This window comes from Oncorhynchus keta, chromosome 34 (genome assembly GCF_023373465.1).
Source record: "Oncorhynchus keta strain PuntledgeMale-10-30-2019 chromosome 34, Oket_V2, whole genome shotgun sequence".
Lineage (NCBI taxonomy): Eukaryota > Metazoa > Chordata > Actinopteri > Salmoniformes > Salmonidae > Oncorhynchus > Oncorhynchus keta.
Window position 1 is genome coordinate 72,788,393 of NC_068454.1, and position 21,421 is coordinate 72,809,813.

General features: G+C 43.9%; 1 protein-coding gene across 1 annotated transcript in view; it reads right to left on the reverse strand.

Annotated features, from left to right (window-relative positions):
* The window catches only part of LOC118367823 (intermediate conductance calcium-activated potassium channel protein 4), a 51,742-nt gene extending 30,910 nt beyond the window's left edge, over positions 1-20,832 (reverse strand). The window contains exons 1-4 of the mRNA XM_035751508.2: positions 19,935-20,832; positions 13,358-13,453; positions 2,263-2,726; positions 158-293 (exon numbers count right to left, since the gene is read on the reverse strand). Of these exons, the coding sequence (XP_035607401.2) occupies positions 158-293; positions 2,263-2,726; positions 13,358-13,453; positions 19,935-20,216 (978 nt within the window). The 5' untranslated portion in view covers positions 20,217-20,832. The remainder of the gene's footprint in view (positions 1-157; positions 294-2,262; positions 2,727-13,357; positions 13,454-19,934) is intronic.
* Between the last annotated feature and the right edge of the window lie 589 nt (positions 20,833-21,421).

Here is a 21,421-nt window from a genome sequence, read left to right on the forward strand (position 1 = left end):
GTCATTTAGCCTGTCTACTTTACAGTAATGTTCTGCTTTAAAAAGCCATTGTAACCTTTAAGATACAGGCTTTATCATGCTTTGACACTCAGGCTAGAAACATTATTTTCCCTATCTCTCCATTCCCCATATAGTTACCATTACTCCATATAGTTACCATGACTCCGGTGAAGAGGCACACCACTTTGCCACAGCTGGTTTTGGGGGACACGTCCCCGTATCCCACGGTGAGGAAGGTGATGGCAATGAGCCAGAGAGCTGTGTCCATACGACCAGTCTCCTCCTGTGTCTGCCTGTAGAGGGCCACACACCCTGGGGTCACTCACTACATACACAGATACATATGTCTTACATGAAGATATTCATAGATTTGATCAATATTATCTAGACATTACATTACTAACAGGATCAGACCAATGGGTAAGACAAAAGCAGATGTATTAAGTTGTCAAATCTGATTGTCAAGAACTCCAGTCACCCAAGTCATAGACTGTTCTCTCTGCTATCGCACCGTAAGCGGTAGCAGAGCACCAAGTCTAGGTCCAAAAGCCTCCTTAACAGCTTCTACCCTCAAGCCATAAGACTGTTTTGCAATTAATCAAATGGCCACCCAGACTATTTGTATTGACCCCCCTTGATTTTACACTGCTGCTTCTCGCTGTTTATTATCTAGGCATAGTCACTTTAACCCTACCTACATGTACAAATTACTTTGTCTAACCTGTACCCCCGCATATTGACTCGGTACCAGTACCCCTGTATACAGCCTTATTATTGTTATTTTATTGTTTAACAATATTTTGATTTTTTTACTTTAGTTTATTTAGTAGATCTTTTCTTAACTCTATTTTCTTAAAACTGCATTGTTGGTTAAGGGCTTGTAAGGAAGGATTTCACGGTGATTATCTGCTTATATAGCAGTGGCTGTGGGGTCAGGGAAGGTCCTGTTTCAGTTCCAGGAAAGAGAAAATAGAAGTTGAATTGTCTGGACAGATGGTGAAACTGACTTGTTTAACATGCAGCTTGATTAATTAACACGTTTGATTTCTCTATGTAACTGAGATCTAAGAATCCCATCCCATTGTAGGTTCAGCCTAAACAAATGACCTCACATTGGCCACAAGCCGACTTCAGAGGCCTAGGACTATATGTTTTGGCTCACAATGAAGAGTAATTTGTCGGAATAACTCAACAGAAAACGATCTACATTGAATCTGTTATTAGACATCCTTTCTGAATGGGGAACTCAAATAGACCATCAATATTTGAAGTAGAGTGAGCAATTGATTGCCCCAGTCTGTTTGTAATAAACTGTGTAGGGGTGTATGTGTATGTCTGCGTGTTTCTGTGCTGGCAGTAGTAATGTGTTATATTTATATTTAGGCAAACTGTTTTTATCTCTCACTGTGTGTCCTCATTTTCTGTTCTGTCTATCACACAGACGTCTGTTTGTGCCTGTGTTTCTCAAACAGGAGAGTGTGTGTGAGTCATGCATGAGATATGTGTGTATGTGTGTATGTGTATGTGAGAGAGAGAGAGCGAGAGAGAGAGAGAGAGAGAGAGAGAGAGAGAGAGAGAGAGAGAGAGAGAGAGAGAGAGAGTTGTTCAACTGTTCTGCCTTACTATTATTTGACCATGCTGGTCATTTATGAACATTTGAACATCTTGGCCATGTTCTGTTATAATCTCCACCCGGCACAGCCAGAAGAGGTCTGGCCACCCCACATATGCTCTCTCTAATTCTCTCTTTCTTTCTCTCTCTCGGAGGACCTGAGCCCAAGGACCGTGCCCCAGGACGACCTGACATGATGACTCCTTGCTGTCCCCAGTCCACCTGACTGTGCTGCTGCTCCAGTTTCAACTGTTCTGCCTTGTTATTATTCGACCATGCTGGTCATTTATGAACATTTGAACATCTTGGCCATGTTCTGTTATAATCTCCACCCGGCACAGCCAGAAGAGGACTGGCCACCCCACATAGCCTGGTTCCTCTCTAGGTTTCTTCCTAGGTTTTGGCCTTTCTAGGGAGTTTTTCCTAGCCACCGTGCTTCTACACCTGCATTGCTTGCTGTTTGGGGTTTTAGGCTGGGCTTCTGTACAGCACTTTGAGATATCAGCTGATGTACGAAGGGCTATATAAATAAAATTTTATTGATTGATTGATTGAGAGAGAGAGAGAGAGAGAGACGTGCGCAAGCCGTGAATGTATGCGTGTGTGTGAGCATGAGTGTGTGCCAGCATGTGCACGCCCCTCTACCCTACCTCTCACACAGCGTGAGCATCCAGGAGGCGATGAGCCAGAACAAGAAGATGAACACCATCAGTGTGCGCGCCGGGTACTTGTTCATCAGCACCTTGAGCACGAAGCGGAACGTGAAGTTGATGTTGTTGAGCGAACCGATACTCCTATAGGAGGCACTGAGCAGCACCTTGCTGTGCAGTAGGATCGTCCTGTGGACCAGGTACAGCCTGAGGAACATCAGTGCCGACAGTAGCAGCTCTGTGTCCAACAGCACCTCCCCGTGGCGGGAGGACACACACAGCGGCGCCGAGTTGGAGGAGTTGACCTCTACCCCCTCCCTGGCGATGGGCGCAGGGATGCCCACCTCCCAGTAGGTGCCCACGGGATGGATGGCACAGACGAGCAGCTCCAGGGAGATGCCCAGCACCCTCCGGCTTGTCATGGCGATGCGCCAGTCCACCTGGTTGTGGTCAATGATGAAGAGCTGGAGAAAAAAGAGAGGGGTCGGGGCAGGGTCGAGAGAGAGAAAATGATGAGGGCGAACGGAAGAGCCAGAGGGAGGAGGAGAGTTAGAGGGAGAGGGGGGGAAAGAGAGTGAAAGATAAATAAAAAGAGAAAGAGAGAGAGAGAGAGAGAGAGAGAGAGAGAGAGAGATTGCGAGAGGGAAAGGGATTGAGTGGGGGAGAGAGCGCGAGCGAGGTAGTAAATGAAGAATGTCAACGGAGAATTGTTCATTTGATTTGAAGCATTAAGGGAAAAAAATGTATTATTTATCCGTTATTTTACCAGGTAAGTTGACGTTCTCATTTGCAGCAATGACCTGGGGAATAGTTACAGGAGAGAGGAGGGGGATGATTGAGCCAATTGTAAACTGAGGATTATTAGCTGACTGTGATGGTTTGAGGGCCAGATTGGGAATTTAGCCAAGACACCGGGGTTAACACCCCTACTCTTACAATAAGTGTCATGGGATCTTTAATGACCTCAGAGAGTCAGGACACCCGTTTAACATCCCATCCAAAAGACAGGAGTCTATACAGGGCAGTGTCCCCAATCACTGCCCTGGGGCATTGGGATATTTATTTAGACCAGAGGAAAGAGTGCCTCCTACTGGCCCTCCAACAGCATCTGGTCTCCCATCCAGGAACTGACCAGGACCAACCCTGCTTAGCTTCAGAAGCAAGCCAGCACTGGTATGCAGGGTGGTATGCTGCTGGCATGATAATGAAATGATGATGATTAACTAAAGGTGGGAATTGGAAGAACAACAGAAACATGATGCCAAGGCAAACAAAGCCCCACCCAAGCAGATATGGAGCCAGTGAAAGTCAAGATTGTGGGGGTTGTAAGCGACACAAGCCCTCTGACTCACAAGTCTCTTAGATGATGAATATAATCCTGTCTGATCCTAGTGTGACATGACACAAGTCCAAGATATCACTTTATTATATCACTAAAGACAATGAAAACCAAATCCCTCGCTCGCCAAAACCTCCAATTCCTGTTGCTTTGAGGTTTCTTTGTAAATCTTGATATTTGAAACTGCCGTAAGCATATTAGAACACTCAGTTCATATTCTTTCTGCCCTTGACTGACTTTCCCATTGCCCAATCACCCAGATTCCCAGTTCCTACAGCAGAGGGGTAACTTAAGCCACATTCTTCCCTTGATATTGACACACCCGTCCCTAGTTATCGCCACACCTTCCCTTGATATTGCCACAACTTCCCTTTGATTTTGCCACACCCTTGCCTTGAAATTGGCTCACCTGAGGCTTTTGGTGCAAGTTCATTTATAGAAATTCAACTGTACCTCCATCATCTGTGTTCTTATAGACTAACCTCCAGGGCAGAGCAAGCCAACCTCAAAATACAGTCCTTGGCCAACCAACCCTAACCAGTTTTTACATCCTTCGAGCCAGATCGGGCTATCGTGGTGGAAAGGACAACAATGGAGTACAGATTCCCATCTGACTGAGGGCTCATCTTCAGATAGAGAATGAGGGAGATTACACATCAAATCAAGTATATGGAAACAAAGAAACCATCCATCCCAGGCCCACTCCAAGCCACATTTCAGAAATGGATTTGTCCAAAACTCTACTATTACCTATTCACATGAGCTCAAGACTAAACTCTAGTTCCCTGTGCTCCACCTTCATTCCTAGCCCAACTGCAGTACCCTTTCAGACTACAACTCCATTTTCACTGCTGTACCCTTTCAGACTAGAACTTCCATCTCCACTGCAGTACCTTGTGCAGTCTCAGATCTAACTTAATAATGCCAAGTTTATCAGGCCTGCAGTAGTCCATGGAGTCACCCTAGCTCCAGTCCCAGGGACCAGCCAGGCTCCCGTACAAGATTACCCTGTGCCCCCTAACACAGAAGACACGGTACCTCCAGTGGCCAGTGGGGCAAGCTGACCTCACACTGTGGCTGGTGGCCCATTCCAGTTCCAGTGTCCATCAAGCCAAGACCTCCACCAGTGGCCATCAAGCCAACACCTCCAACAGTGGCCATCAAATCAACAACTCCACTAATGGCCATTGAGTCAACACCTCCACCAGTGGCTATCGAGTCAACACCTCCACAAGTGGCCATCGAGTCAACACCTCCACCAGTGGCTATCGAGTCAACACCTCCACCAGTGGCCATCGAGTCAACACCTCCACCAGTGGCCATCGAGTCAACACCTCCACCAGTGGCCATCGAGTCAACACCTCCACCAGTGGCTATCAAGTCAACACCTCCACCAGTGGCTATCGAGTCAACACCTCCACCAGTGGCCATCGAGTCAACACCTCCACCAGTGGCCATCGAGTCAACACCTCCACCAGTGGCTATCGAGTCAACACCACCACCAGTGGCTATCAAGTCAACACCTCCACCAGTGGCTATCGAGTCAACACCTCCACCAGTGGCTATCAAGTCAACACCTTCACCAGTGGCTATCAAGTCAACACCTCCACCAGTGGCTATCAAGTCAACACCACCACCAGTGGCTATCAAGTCAACACCTTCACCAGTGGCTATCGAGTCAACACCTCCACCAGTGGCTATCGAGTCAACACCTCCACCAGTGGCTATCGAGTCAACACCTCCACCAGTGGCTATCGAGTCAACACCTCCACCAGTGGCTATCAAGTCAACACCTTCACCAGTGGCTATCAAGTCAACACCTCCACCAGTGGCCATCGAGACAACACCTCCACTAATGGCCATCGAGTCAACACGTCCACCAGTGGTCATCGAGTCAACACCTCCACCAGTGGCCATCGAGTCAATACCTCCACTAATGGCCATTGAGTCAACACCTCCACCAGTGGCCATCGAGTCAACACCTCCACTAATGGCCATCGAGTCAACACCTCCACAAGTGGCCATCGAGTCAACACCTCCACCAGTGGCCATCGAGTCAACACCACCAGTGGCCATCGAGTCAACACCTCCACCAGTGGCCATCGAGTCAACACCTCCACCAGTGGCCATCGAGTCAACACCACCAGTGGCCATCGAGTCAACACCTCCACCAGTGGCCATCGAGTCAACACCACCAGTGGCCATCGAGTTAACACCTCCACCAGTGGCCATCGAGTCAACACCACCAGTGGCCATCGAGTCAACACCACCAGTGGCCATTGAGTCAACACCTCCACCAGTGGCCATCGAGTCAACACCACCAGTGGCCATCGAGTCAACACCACCAGTGGCCATTGAGTCAACACCTCCACCAGTGGCCATCGAGTCAACACCACCAGTGGCCATCGAGTCAACACCACCAGTGGCCATCGAGTCAACACCTCCACCAGTGGCTATCGAGTCAACACCACCAGTGGCCATCGAGTCAACACCTCCACCAGTGGCCATCGAGTCAACACCTCCACCAGTGGCCATCGAGTCAACACCTCCACCAGTGGCTATCGAGTCAACACCACCAGTGGCCATCGAGTCAACACCTCCACCAGTGGCCATCGAGTCAACACCTCCACCAGTGGCCATCGAGTCAACACCACCAGTGGCCATCGAGTCAACACCACCAGTGGCCATCGAGTCAACACCACCACTAATGGCCATCGAGTCAACACCTCCACTAATGGCCATCGAGTCAACACCTCCACCAGTGGCCATCGAGTCAACACCACCAGTGGCCATCGAGTCAACACCTCCACTAATGGCCATCGAGTCAACACCTCCACCAGTGGCCATCGAGTCAACACCTCCACCAGTGGCCATCGAGTCAACACCTCCACCAGTGGCCATCGAGTCAACACCTCCACTAATGGCCATCGAATCATCACCTCCACTAATGGCCATCGAGTCAACACCACCACTAATGGCCATCGAATCAACACCTCCACCAGTGGCCATCGAGTCAACAACACCACCAGTGGCCATCGAATCAACACCTCCACCAGTGGCCATCGAGTCAACACCTCCACCAGTGGCCATCGAGTCAACACCTCCACCAGTGGCCATCGAGTCAACACCACCAGTGGCCATCGAGTCAACACCACCAGTGGCCATTGAGTCAACACCTCCACCAGTGGCCATCGAGTCAACACCACCAGTGGCCATCGAGTCAACACCACCAGTGGCCATTGAGTCAACACCTCCACCAGTGGCCATCGAGTCAACACCACCAGTGGCCATCGAGTCAACACCACCAGTGGCCATCGAGTCAACACCTCCACCAGTGGCTATCGAGTCAACACCACCAGTGGCCATCGAGTCAACACCTCCACCAGTGGCCATCGAGTCAACACCTCCACCAGTGGCAATCGAGTCAACACCTCCACCAGTGGCTATCGAGTCAACACCACCAGTGGCCATCGAGTCAACACCTCCACCAGTGGCCATCGAGTCAACACCTCCACCAGTGGCCATCGAGTCAACACCACCAGTGGCCATCGAGTCAACAACACCAGTGGCCATCGAGTCAACACCACCACTAATGGCCATCGAGTCAACACCTCCACTAATGGCCATCGAGTCAACACCTCCACTAATGGCCATCGAGTCAACACCTCCACCAGTGGCCATCGAGTCAACACCACCAGTGGCCATCGAGTCAACACCTCCACTAATGGCCATCGAGTCAACACCACCAGTGGCCATCGAATCAACACCTCCACCAGTGGCCATCGAGTCAACACCTCCACCAGTGGCCATCGAGTCAACACCTCCACTAATGGCCATCGAATCATCACCTCCACTAATGGCCATCGAGTCAACACCACCACCAGTGGCCATCGAATCAACACCTCCACCAGTGGCCATCGAGTCAACACCTCCACCAGTGGCCATCGAGTCAACACCTCCACCAGTGGCCATCGAGTCAACACCTCCACCAGTGGCCATCGAGTCAACACCACCAGTGGCCATCGAATCAACACCTCCACCAGTGGCCATCGAGTCAACACCACCAGTGGCCATCGAGTCAACACCTCCACCAGTGGCCATCGAGTCAACACCACCAGTGGCCATCGAGTCAACACCACCAGTGGTGATCGAATCATCACCTCCACTAATGGCCATCGAGTCAACACCACCAGTGGCCATCGAGTCAACACCTCCACCAGTGGCCATCGAGTCAACACCTCCACTAATGGCCATCGAGTCAACACCACCAGTGGCCATCGAGTCAACACCTCCACTAATGGCCATCGAGTCAACACCACCAGTGGCCATCGAGTCAACACCTCCACTAATGGCCATCGAGTCAACACCACCAGTGGCCATCGAGTCAACACCTCCACCAGTGGCCATCGAGTCAACACCTCCACTAGTGGCCATCGAGTCAACACCTCCACCAGTGGCCATCGAGTCAACACCACCAGTGGCCATCGAATCATCACCTCCACTAATGGCCATCGAGTCAACACCTCCACCAGTGGCCATCGAGTCAACACCACCAGTGGCCATCGAATCAACACCACCAGTGGCCATCGAGTCAACACCTCCACTAATGGCCATCGAGTCAACACCACCAGTGGCCATCGAATCATCACCTCCACTAATGGCCATCGAGTCAACACCACCAGTGGTGATCGAATCATCACCTCCACTAATGGCCATCGAGTCAACACCACCAGTGGCCATCGAGTCAACACCTCCACTAATGGCCATCGAGTCAACAAAAGCGCATATAAGCTTGGTATATCAACCACTCAAAGTTGGGTTAGTGGGAGTGACCATAGAATTCTATAGGAGTCACCGACTGAGTAAAGTATTTGCCATCATTTAATTTGAGGGAATCACACTACTGCGAGGCGTGGCTCTGTGGTTGTGATGTGCTAGTGTAAGCGGGAGGGTTAGGGGGAAGTTGTTGTGGGAGATGATTGGTTGGTAGATTAAGCTGAATGCCTGCGCGCCGGGAGTTTCTCTGTATTGGCTAACGAAGGCCAAGTTTGACGCATTGGTCAACCATACTCTTTGCGTATTTGGGCGGAAGTGTTTGGAAATGTTATTCATCTATGGCTAATCCGTGTGGCAGTCTGATAAACATTACAATTCATTTCAGTTCTTTTTTGGTGCAAGTTATTTTCCTTGTCTTTTATCTTTGGAAACGTTTATAGAAATTCAACTGTACCTCCATCTCATGTGTTCTCACAGACACACCACCTGGGTAGCCCACACCCAAACCACCAGCAAGCCAACGTAAAAATACAGTCCATTACCAACCAATCCTAACCCTACATTTTTACAATAAGAAAGTCTTGTTCTTATTTGTACATTATAATTATACAGTTTATACCGGTAAGCAAATGCAATTTGCTTGGAACATGTTGAAGATGTACAAAGAATTACAGATTTTCAATTCCTGTGTGTAAACACTACGCACCTGTGAGCCTCATTAAAAGTACGTTGCACACAGCAGAATGAAATGAGGCCCTCTGGTAAATGCAAATGATCTGCCACCAATGAAGAGGGGTGTTTATATGTAACTGAAAGGGGAGGAAGTGCAACTCATACTGGAATGTATCCAAGCCAGCAGTTAGGCCTGCCACTGTACATGCAGGGCCATCGGAACCCAATGGGAATGGGAGCTGGGAAGAGGCTTAGGGTTGGGGATCATGTAGAGACAGGTGATGATATTGACAGCCCATACCCATGGGAATGTGTGTTTACTAGCGCCTGGGGACCCCAGCCACATATCACTCTCTCCGCCTGCACACCGTCCTGAACGATGCTCACATGATAATTAAGAGGGGGACATTTTAGGTGACCCATGATATGAGGAAATATCAGCTGGGTTTGTTTTTCTCTGTCCATTTTCCTCTTCCTATTTTTTCTTTCTATGCTTAATTTCTCTGATAATGTCCTTCTCTTTTCTGGGTTTTTTTTTGATAGGGAGAAAGGTTAACGCTAGGTTGTGCTGCTGCATGTTTTGTTTTCAGCCTAAATATGGAGGCCCAATGCACAGCTCAAAAACGATAACCTTCATCCTTGCTTGAAACCTCACGTCCCTTATCTCCCCGCAGCACTTGCGCAGAGCCCCCCTCCTCTCAGATATGCCTACACACGGATGTCAACCTAACAGGTGTTTAAAGACCCGGCAGTGTGGCCTGAAAAACCTTCTGGCTGCCTACCCTTTTGTCAAAAAATGTATGAATGGGACCTGCCCCACTATGTTTTATTTACAGTTTTTTACAATCACTTACACACCGAAAGTGGTACTTGAGGCACACTCAGTGAAACTATTAACTCATGTACTACCTAATCTTCAGACCAAGTCTGCAAAACTGCAAGCACATTATCTGCTTTACGGTCAGTTTGCAAATCAGAGCTTGAGCACTATAAATAGGCTTCAGGTTGGCTTTCTTGGTTTGGACAACAACGGCGGCCAATTTTGGAGAGAGAGTGAGAGGAAGAGGAGTGAGAGTAAGAGGAAGAGGGGGACGAGGATAAGGAGGAGGAGGAGGAGGAGGAGGAGGAGGAGGAGGAGGAGGACGAGGACGAGGACGAGGATGAGGATGAGGACAAGGACAAGCCTATTTGTTTATCTTCTACTGTATTTGTTTTGTCAGGTCCTCCCATTTTACTGTTCATCCCGAAATCTGGATGAAAATAAAATGTTTTGAGAAGTAAATAAATTGTATTTTCCAACCTCTTGCATTTCTGTTTATAGTGCAAATATATACTGAATATGTATACATACTGTATATATTTGTGCACATACATGTACGTGTGAGTGCTATGACAAACTGCGGTGGACTCCACTACACACTGAACATGCAAAAGACACAAGATTGTAGTGTTTTACATTTTTCACATCCATGTGTAGTTGGTGTGTATAAGAGCTAATCAATTAATGTTTTGTGGAAGAGTTTTGATGCTAAAACACCATTTGAGAAAAGTTAAAATAGATTTGAATGAAGTGTTTAGTTTTACAAGAGATGTGTGACGTTTTGCATGTTGTGTGTGTTTTGGGGTTTTGTGGGTAGAGTCTAGAGAAAGGAGCCATAGTTTCAGAAATCATGTATAAGAAATTGGCAAAAATTGTAATCATATACTGCACTGAGTGGTACATAAAATATATCTACTTCTGCACAGTCTGCACACCTTGCACTAACCTGTTTATCATTTAGTACCTTGTTGACTTCTATACTGAGCAGTAAGGATATTAACATATTGAATTTCAGTATCTTCACTAAAGTCCTGACACCTTGTGCATTGACAAGGTATTACAGAGCAAGGATGAAAATAAGACGACCAGAGAACTGTACAGGTCTCCATGGATTCGAGTCTCATCAGGGGGAACGCGCATGTGAGTGTTATTTACTAAGAAGTCCTGCTGACAGTCTGTGTGTGTAATCAAGATATCATCAAGGCATATCAGCATCAGAATTTTTTGTGACCAATCAATGAACAAACCAACAGCTGAATGTTATCAAAGTGAGGTTGGTAGGACAGCCACAAAATTTGAGCAATTCACTTCCAGATCAAATAAGAAGTATGTAAAACAAAAAACACTAATGGCAAATGAAAAAAATGCAGCCTCCCCACAAAACTAGAATAATCCCAGTAAGCAAAATGACGTCTAAAATACGTCTTTTCCAGATGTTGAAGTTAGGTTTAATTTAGGTTCTGAATGAAAGTTAAAGAGGTATTTACCATATGTTTAAAATAAATATTTTCCAGGTCGTTGAAAAGGCATATTTTCCAGATGTTCAAAAATATGTATTTTCCGGACATTGAAATCAGGTAAATTTTTGGGTTCTGGATGAAGGTTGAAAAATTACTTTATAGATGTCTATGTTTGGGCCAAATTAAGGCTGGTCCAGACCGTACAAAATCTGAATCAAACATAGACGTGTATGATTGGTTTAGATTTGGTCCGGACCGCACCAAAAACCAATGTCCGTGGATGTGGAAATCACGGCCGGCAGGATCTGCACCAAAAAGATGTCCTAAAGGCGTCGAACTGAGCTTACTAAGGTGTAGCCAACAGTGTTGCCTGAAATTTAATTGTATGAATGCCAATCTATGTGGTAAGCTTACCATTTGTAAAACACCCCAAAAAGACATCCGGACAAGACCAAAAAAAGACATCCAAAAGACATCGGCTTGTGCTTACTGGGATGTAGCCTAGAATGTCGGCCAGCAATGGAATTTTATGAATGCCCATCCATGTGGTAGGCCCACCGTTTGTAAAACAGGCCATTGCATTGGCTGTATTAGTCCTGATTCCTGTGACTAATCAATTTGGTTATTTACAGTTTTTGACCATTGCTTACACATGATTTCTGAAACTATGGCTCCTTTTCTCTAGACTCTACCCACAAAACCCCAAAACACACACACAACATGCAAAACGTCACACATCTCTTGCAAAACTAAACACTTCATTCAAAACTATTTAAACTTTTCTCAAAATAGTGTTTATGCATCAAAACTCTACACACAAACCATCAAATGATTAGCTCTTATACACACGGATGTGAAAAATGTAAAACAATACAATTTGTGTCTTTTGCATGTTCAGTGTGCGGTGGAATCCACTGGAGTTTGTCATAACACTTACGCGTACATGTATGTGCACAAATATATACAGTATGTATACATATTCAGTATATATTTGCACTACAAACAGAAATGCAAGGGGGGTGGAATAAAATGTATTTCTTTCTCAAAACATTGTATTTTCATCCAGATTTCAGGATGAACAGTAACAGACAAAACAAATACTCTCTCTCCAAAATTGGCCTCCATTGATGTCCAAACCAAGAAAACCAACCTGAAGCCTATTTATAGTGCTCAAGCTCTGATTTATAAGTGAAGAAATTAGCTATAAGTGTTTTCAAACATGAACACTGGGTGCAGGTAATCGGTAAATGAGTATGGTATTTGGAATGGCAGTGTTTTCCAAACAAAACACAAGACCTGTTGGTTTTGAATGATGTGTCTAATGTTGAAAACTGTGTTTAGTGTTTTGTAAAAAGTGTGTTTTACAATTGCAAACTGACTGTAAAGCAGATAATGTGCTTGCAGTTTTGCAGACTTGGTCTGAAGATTAGGTAGTACATGAGTTAATAGTTTCACTGAGTGTGCCTCAAGTACCACTATTAGTGTGTAGGCGATATAAAAAACTGTAAGCTCTGAATATCAGATACCCAACTTTATCAGGAGTTATCTCAAGCCTATTTGCAATGTGTTTACACAGCAGGAAAAGTATTTTATTTTTCGCTATGATCAGCTTGTCAAAAATGGACCGATACAAACTTGAAACCACTGATCATGACAATGAGGTGAAACTCCTGGACAACATTTGTGATTGTACATTCCATATTGTCCATTTTACTTTGACCTCTCCTGTTTTTAGGATATGTTGTTTGTTCATTTGATTGAGGGCCATTTAGGTAAGGCTATTTGATTGGAAAAACCTGCATGATGTAAAAAGTGTCTGTCTGATTACATGATCATACTTGTTATCTCTAGCCTGTAGGCTACAGGTGGCCACCTAATCCTGCTTACCTTTAACAATGAATGATTTAATGTAACCCCTGCCTTCAACTCCTATGTTCAAAGAGTATCTAACACATTTCTTTCCAGTGATAGAGAGCTGGGCTGCACAGTCAACAATGGGATCAGAGGTCAAAGAGAACACACACTCACCCTAATGTCCTTATAATGGAAGGCTACGATGAGAATCAGAAGACACCCAGTGGATATGCTGATGGAGCAGTTGATGATAAAGGCGTAGCGGGAGCCCTGGGGAGAAAGAGGAGGACAGACAAGTTAAAGACATTAAAGGGAGGTTTAAAGTTATTCAAACAGTGCTTCTGTTTTCGATTCTTTTCCATTTGGCATTTTCCAGTAGCAGTGTGTTTAGTGTTAGTGGAATGCTGGTCACGCACACTGATTTGGTGACAACTTTATAATGTGTGTGATGCACATGCACACTCGTGAACGCACGCACACTTGGGTGGCATTAGATCAAGTAGGCATATTGACTTGGCATGATATGAAGTATTGACTTCAAGTGAACCACCAGGTCGCGCAACCAAATAAGATGAGTGTAGGCCTACAGAGCTCTTAGCTGGTGCATTAAAACGATCTTTATAAACTAGCAGAGCCGGCCCTAGCCACTAAGCGACATAAGCAAACGCTGAGGGCCCCGCGCCTACTAGGGTGCCCCGACCCAAAATAAGTATATTTTTTTGTTTATTGGTTATTTTAGGAACTTAGTCAGGGTCTCAACTTACTGTTGAGAGATAGAATAGTAGAATACACAAGGTGCAATTTGGTGCAAGGTAAACAAGGTACACAATACACAAGGTGCAATCCAAATTTGGTTGTGTATAAGCAGTTTTTCTACTGTTATGTCAGTCACTGAGACTCACTCAATTAGCACGTCAGCTAACTTTTTCTATATTGGTCTAGACAGCTATGTAAACTAGTAATTGTGTAAAAGTGGTTCAATTACCCAGGGGCCCTGATCTCCAGGGGGCTCCCATTGATTTTGTTATTCGCTCTCACTCAGATATCATATTAACATGGCATAAGTCAGTGCAGAATACTACAAACATTTCTCTCCTCCCTATAGCAGAATTTGTAGAATTCCATGAAATCAGTTATAAAATTGGTAAATATTCTCTCTGCCCTCTGGCAAAATGTGTAAAATTGCAGCAAATTAACTCTAAAACTGTAAGTCACTAACCAGGTGAGAGGTGACATGCTATCCAAGATTCCTAAATCAGTTTATCAACTTTACCCTGGACTGCAGCAAAACCTAAAGATCATGGTACATTTAGTTAGATGAAAGAAAAGTGAACAGGATTTGGCTTCTGTAGCAATGAACATAGCTGCTGGAAGTGGGGGTGCTGAGGGTGTTGCAGCAGCCCCTGAAAAATCTGAATTCAAAAAACATATATTAATACAAATAAAAAATGCAATTTGAAAACCAAAAAATATATATTATCACAAAAGTAGTGCACTGGGCTGATATAGACATCTGTAGCATGGGGCATACATTTTTTTTTCAGTATCTCCACTTTGTCAAAAAAGGTAGTTGTATAATTATGGTTTTCCACAGTTGTTTACACACGTTTGCTGAATCTTTGGGCCATTTTCCCAAAACTCTAAACATAAAACCACAAACACAAAATGCAAAACTCTACAAATATCTGGCAAAAGCAAACACTGCATTCAACACTGTTTTATCTCTTTCCAAAGTGTTTTTCTGCATCAAAATGACAGACACACGCGTCATATGAATAGATCTGTCTACCAACCAACAACAGACTGATGTGCTCAACACAAAACACTACTATGAATATCTCATCAGTGTTGTGAGTTCAACAACTAAGCCGGTTGTAAAAGATTGTTACAGTAATGTATACAGCAATGTAAACCTACTCAAATATACATAAATAAATACACACAAATGCAATACAGTTGCCAATTGGTTTATAGAGCTTGGCATTGTGATTGGCGTTGCTTTCCAAAGAGACTAAAGAGATTTTAATTTTGAATGTTGTGCCTAATGTAGAGATCTGTGTGTAGTGTTTTGCAAAAAGTGTGATATAGAATTTAAAACTGAGTGTAAAGTAGGAATTGTGCTTGCAATTTTGCAGAATTGGTTTCGGGATTTAGTACACGAGTTTCAGGTTTCGGTGATTGCGTTTCAAGTTCCAATTTTAGTGTGTAAACAATTGGGGAAAAGAACGGTATCTTGCAGGATTCAATGGTTGTAATTGTAAGAGTTGTTGCCCTGTCTTTTTCTCAGCGATTGTCATTCTAATAGAATCCAGAAAGTCTGTCTTCAAATACTTCCATAAAATATCACCATAAAGAAAAACAATGCAATACAGTACATTGAGACATCAAGTGGTTTATGATGATGTGGCTCAGTTGGGGGACCTGTATGAAATTATACTTTTTTTAAAACTAGGCAAGTCAGTTAAGAACAAATTCTTATTTACAATGATAGCCTAGGAACAGTGGGTTAACTGCCTCGTTCAGGGACAGAACGACAGATTTGTACCTTGTCAGCTCTGGGATTCAATCTAGCATCCTTTTGGTTACTGGCCCAATGCTCTAACCACTGCTGCTGCACCTGTACGCATTCACTACTATAAATTGCTCTGGTTAAGATCTACTGAAAGGTAAAATGAATGAATAGACCGTTTCAATTTACACATAGAAATAAGTTGCATTTGCAAAGTATTTCAAGAAAATGGAAAACATATATCAAACAAGTATTTTTATATTCCACAAGTACAGTATTATCAGATGAACTGTTTTGTACAGATAATTATCAGACTCAAGTTTCAAATGCTGGTAAACACTCAAATACAAATACATTTAGTTTAAATATTTTCACAAAAGTAGTGCGCTGGGCCTTTACTAGTCCTGTATTAGCAGACCTTCAGCGCGGGCATGCTACTTCCCGCGAATTATGCAATGATATGTCAACACATCTGATAAGTAGGCTGAGTGTCTTAATAATTAACCCCGTGTGTAACTATCACTTGACTTTACTGTACTTGAAACGATCGTCTCGACAGTAGGCTAAGTAGACTGAGTGATAAAAGTTGTGCTGTTTATTGCCATGACGTCCACGCAGGCAACTGATGTAACCTCGATGAAAGTTTTAACGGGGAGTTCATTTAATGATGATGGGTGGTTGGAGTTTACAGTCTAAAAGTTATAATTGCACATTTTCAGACAACGCTAGGGAAACTTCAACGCAGAGAGGTGGTGTGACGTGCGTTGGCAACTTTGATTGTTTTCCACAATTTCACTTGTAGCATCTGCATCATGTCTAATTTTATCCCAAGCCTAATTGGACTCCACATCAGCGTAACGTTAATTTGACTACATTATTAGACCTATCACATGGAGACCACAGCTCTGAGTGTCTAAATTTGTTTTGGAATATTTTCCCTTTGGAAAGAGGAATTTCAAGCCTTTTTGAAACGACCTAATTGATAGTAACTCTAACACCGTTGTTTATCTAGGCCTTGGACAGACAGGAAGGCCACCCAAGACCAATGCAGGCCAGAATCCATCCCATCAGCCTTCAGACAGAAGCTGTGAGTAGAGGATGTGAGTAGAGCCAGAAACATTCATCATAATTCTGAATTAATTATTAAAAGAAAGATAACCCCCTTCTGTTGGTCACTTTTGATAAGGTCTAGTTCATTTGCAACAATGTCCTCTGTGTGCTGTGTTCCGTGACAATGGCACACCCAAATAGTTGCTAGGCCGTCGCTAATAACATCAATAATCATTGTTGTTTGTTTTGTTTTTACAGTCACAACATGATGGTGTTGTATTGGCTTTACTATAGAAACGCATCCTCTTGGCACACAGTCAAACCTGACGCCATTTAACTCTGGATAAACACAGTGCAGATTAGCTGATGTAACTAACTAGATGGTCACACTCTGTGTTGTCTGTTCACACTGCTATGCTTTATCTTGGCCAGGTCACAGTTGCAAATGAGAACTTGTTCTCAACTAGCCTACCTGGTTAAATAAAGGTGAAATAAAAATAATAAAAAAACACTCACAGTCATATCAGTCTGGCATGCTGGCCCAAAGACCTTGACAATCAGCCCAGCCTCAGCCCAGCCCCCCTTCTCCAGGAGAAGTGAAACTCTTGCATTATTCAAACACTCTAATGAAACACAAATGATGTGGAAAGATCCAAAATGACCGTGGGCAACCTGAGAAACACTCGCTGTGAAGGGAAACAAATACAATGTGGAAAAAGTACCACAAATAGCACATTTTCCTCATCCTGTATAACCTGGTTTCCAAGGAAAAGTATCCTTAAATACACTGTCATACAGAGAGGGTATACCAGTCTTCTAGCTATTTCTGAGCATCCAGTTATCTCACTCATCATGTAGCCTATGTTTTTTTTAGTTTTGATACAACTTAGGCATTTCCAAAAATAATAGTTTGGCAAACTCAATTGGTTTTCAAAATCAAGATAATGTATAGGGAAAAATGCATGGAAATGCCTGCCCGGGTAATTGCCAGATACATCAGCATATGGAGCTGTTTGCAACATGAACTACCAAAATCAACTTCCTCCAGGCCCAGGCTTACACTGCGTGTCAGCCTAGTTGGACATCAATATTTGATCAATCATATTAATCAAACAAACAGATTGGATCGCCTTTCCCTGAAATCAGCCTGATTTAAACAGCCTGCTTGCTGCACTCAGCAGTTTTCACTTCACTTGCCTTGGGATCATTACATGGAGGAATTAGATCAGCTGGACATGGACTATAGCTTGCTCATCTAGCTGTAATTACCTCAAAGTATAGGGACCTCAGATTGGATCTCCTTTCACTGGACGGCCATTGTTTTAACTTCACTTGATAAGTGAAAGTGAATTGAAAAAAATGTTGAGTGCCATGGTCAGGCTGGGACACCAGGGTAGGAAACACCTACCTTATAGTGTTAAGGTGCTCTGACATTTGGTTGCATCTTATGGGTGAGCTGCTGAGAGCCTCTTTTCTACTTATGGAACTGGTACGTATATTCTAGAACTTCAGTGGGACGGAGTTAAAAACTGCTTGATTGTGTGGACTGACATTTTTATCCACCCTAATCTGTATGTTGATGTGAAGAGACGGCAGTACCAAGCTGTGGTTCTGGAAATGGGCTCATAATCAGAAGGTCACCGGGTTCAAATCCCAGGTGTGGGTTATGCTATTATGCTGCGACGCAAGTCATGCTTGTTTAACGGGTCTGTTAATCAAGGAAATGGTTACGACAACAATTAGACACGCCGTTCCGTTGTCTTCCTATGAATGGACTGGATATAGTATTTCTGTACATAGATTAATCCAAGGACTTTGTGGTAGAGCAACAGGGCACATGTAGGTTGATAATAGCATTCATGATCTTTATGTTGTATCAACAGCACCTGTTTTCTGTCCATCTGACTGACCTCTTCATGTTAAAGGGATACTTCGAGATGTTGGCAATGAGACCCTTTCTACTTCCCCAGAGCGTGCTAGCAGTTACCCATAGCCTTCCAGTCATTGTGCTAATGCTAGTTAGCATTGCTCATGAAACTACATCCAACTTCCTTCATACTAGACACAGAGACAGAAAAATGACATCCACAAGTTCATCTGACTGTGGGGAAGTAGATAACGGGCCTCATTGCCAAAATCCCAAAGTATCCCTTTAACATGTTAATTATCAATGCAGAGGTTAAAACTCATTCTTCACACAAGGGGGGTGACATTCACTCATTAAAAAAAAACACAAATAGTGGTCAGTAGGTCTGTGACCTATTCTCAGACAGACTCTCTTTCTTGAGCAGCCTAGTCAGAGTACTAGGGGTATACACAGGATATCTGGTTCCCTGAGATAGTTGCTACTATTCAATGAATTTCTGTGGTGGCTTGGCCAGCAGTAGGTCAGTTGATTCCTGCAGGTTTCAGTTGTATTACATGCTGCTGTTGAGGCCTGCGTTGCTGGTCATTTTGTCATTGGTCAAGTGGAGACAAGGTATTGAACCCTAAAGAGGTCTGTAGCGCACCAAACCAACATGGTCCCTGTGGTGTCAAACAGGTGTAGTTAACGATTAAGTAGAGAATAAATCTGATTTATTTGACTTATTACAAGGACAACATTGGTGTTCTCACCACTAGCCTATTCAACAGTAACTTGATAATCATGATGGCACTTGCTGTTCTAAGGGGAATCATATATTGTGAGCTTTCCAAATACAATGTACCACTTACTTTACTCTCTCTCTCTCTGGCATGTGGCTATGACAGGTCAACAGGTGTCTTAGACTAAATCACTTTTATGGTACATGATAACTTGTCTCTTGATTAATCAAAATATGTGAGATGAGAAATGATGAATATTCTGTATATCCATAATGGCCTGTACAACTCGGGCATATGTTTGACACCTGTCTTTGACCCACTTTGAATGTTAGCATTCTGAGGGAAGCCTTGTACTTTAAGTTCACTGTCTTGATCTTATCATTTTTAAATAGAAACAGCTCTTTCAGTTCTTCTCTTTCAACTTGAGAGTTGCAAGACTATAATGTAGGTCCACTTTATTTCACTGAAACCAACAGCAAACAACTTTAATTGCCAGGGATTTGTTATGCTTTCCTTGATAAATTCGTTAGCATGATTATATTTTAACAGTCTTGTTGGTAGTTGAAAGTGAATTTTACGGAATGTGACGTGACCAAAATGACTTACCGGTTGGTAAATAAATGGACACAGCTCCGCGTGCAGTATCATGAGCAGTGTCCCAAGCAGCGCGGTGCCTAGAGCCCATGCGCACAGACACTTTTTGTTCTCCAATAAAACTTTTCTATCTCGCAATCTATAAAGATTGCCCCCCTCGATTTGAGGCATACGCTTCCCAGAGTGGGACAGAGGCACAGATATCTCCGTCATGTCCCCGCCATTTCTGTTGATCACTCCATCGCAATTGTCAACTTTGGAGTCGAGGTGCAAATTGCGGGTTGTCATCTCCATGTCGCGATGGGTTCGGCTTTGTCCGCTCTCCGTGTTGTTGTCCTCTGATGCCTCGTCCTCTCACTGTCCCGCCTCTGCCCTGTCCGTGCTCTTCCCTGGAGTGCGGGAAAGTATACCACCATGGGCCAGCTGTGTCCCAGGTCCTCCTCTCCGTGGCTCATGAAAGTAGCGGCAATAAGGACTGTATAACTAACTGTATGAGCTCACCTGAACACGAACATCGAACACCTCCACGAGCGGCATGTGATACGCTCACCACTGACAGTTGACTGGGGCGCTATTCTTATTTGCAAGGGTTATGAGGATATACTGTATGAGAGTGCGCCATAAAAAAAGTATCTCGCTCTCTCTTTCCCTCTCTCTCGCTCTCTCTGTGTGCGTGCGTGCGTGCGTGCGTGCATGCAGTGGTGGAAAAAGTACCCAATTGTCATACTTGAGTAAAAGTATAAATACCTTAATAGAAAGTTATTCAAGTAAAAGGTAAAGTAACCCAGTAAAATACTAATAAAGTCTAAAAGTATTTGGTTCTAAATATACTTAAGTATCAAAAGTAAATGTAAATGCTAAAATGTACTTAAGTATCAAAAGGAAAAGTACAAGTATAAATCATTTCAAATTCCGTCTTTTAAGCTATTTTCTTTAGGAATGTATTAAAGTAAAGCACAGATACCCCGTAGAAAAATGACTGACTTGGATAAAACGTTTTTAAATTATTATTATTTTATTATACCCCAAAAAACGACTTACGTTTTTTACATTTTTTCTGTGTGTGTTACATTGTGGGGGGGGGGTCCTCACGCAGATGTAGGCTAGCCTACTCATTGGATAACTATAGAGGCTGGTAATTGCATAAGATACAGGATGTAAGGGTTTTATGACAGGATGATCAAATATGATAATTTCAGTTGGTGAGGGTCAATCACCAATTCAGTTGGACAACTATTTTAGCTTGTCGCTCTCTTTTCGAAATACCATTTTGATGGGCATTTCAGTGATGTGTTCCATTAATTACAGTACTGATTAAAAAAATGATTTTTTAAAATCCAGCAATCCCTGTCAAAACAAATTGTTTTAAAAATTCCACAATACTGTGTGCTCCCAAAATTCTATTCTGTAGCCTTCTAGAATTAATGAATTACTTTTGGCATTATCAATTGCAAATAAGCTGTCACATAGGCCACCAATAAAAAGCACATTATAGACTA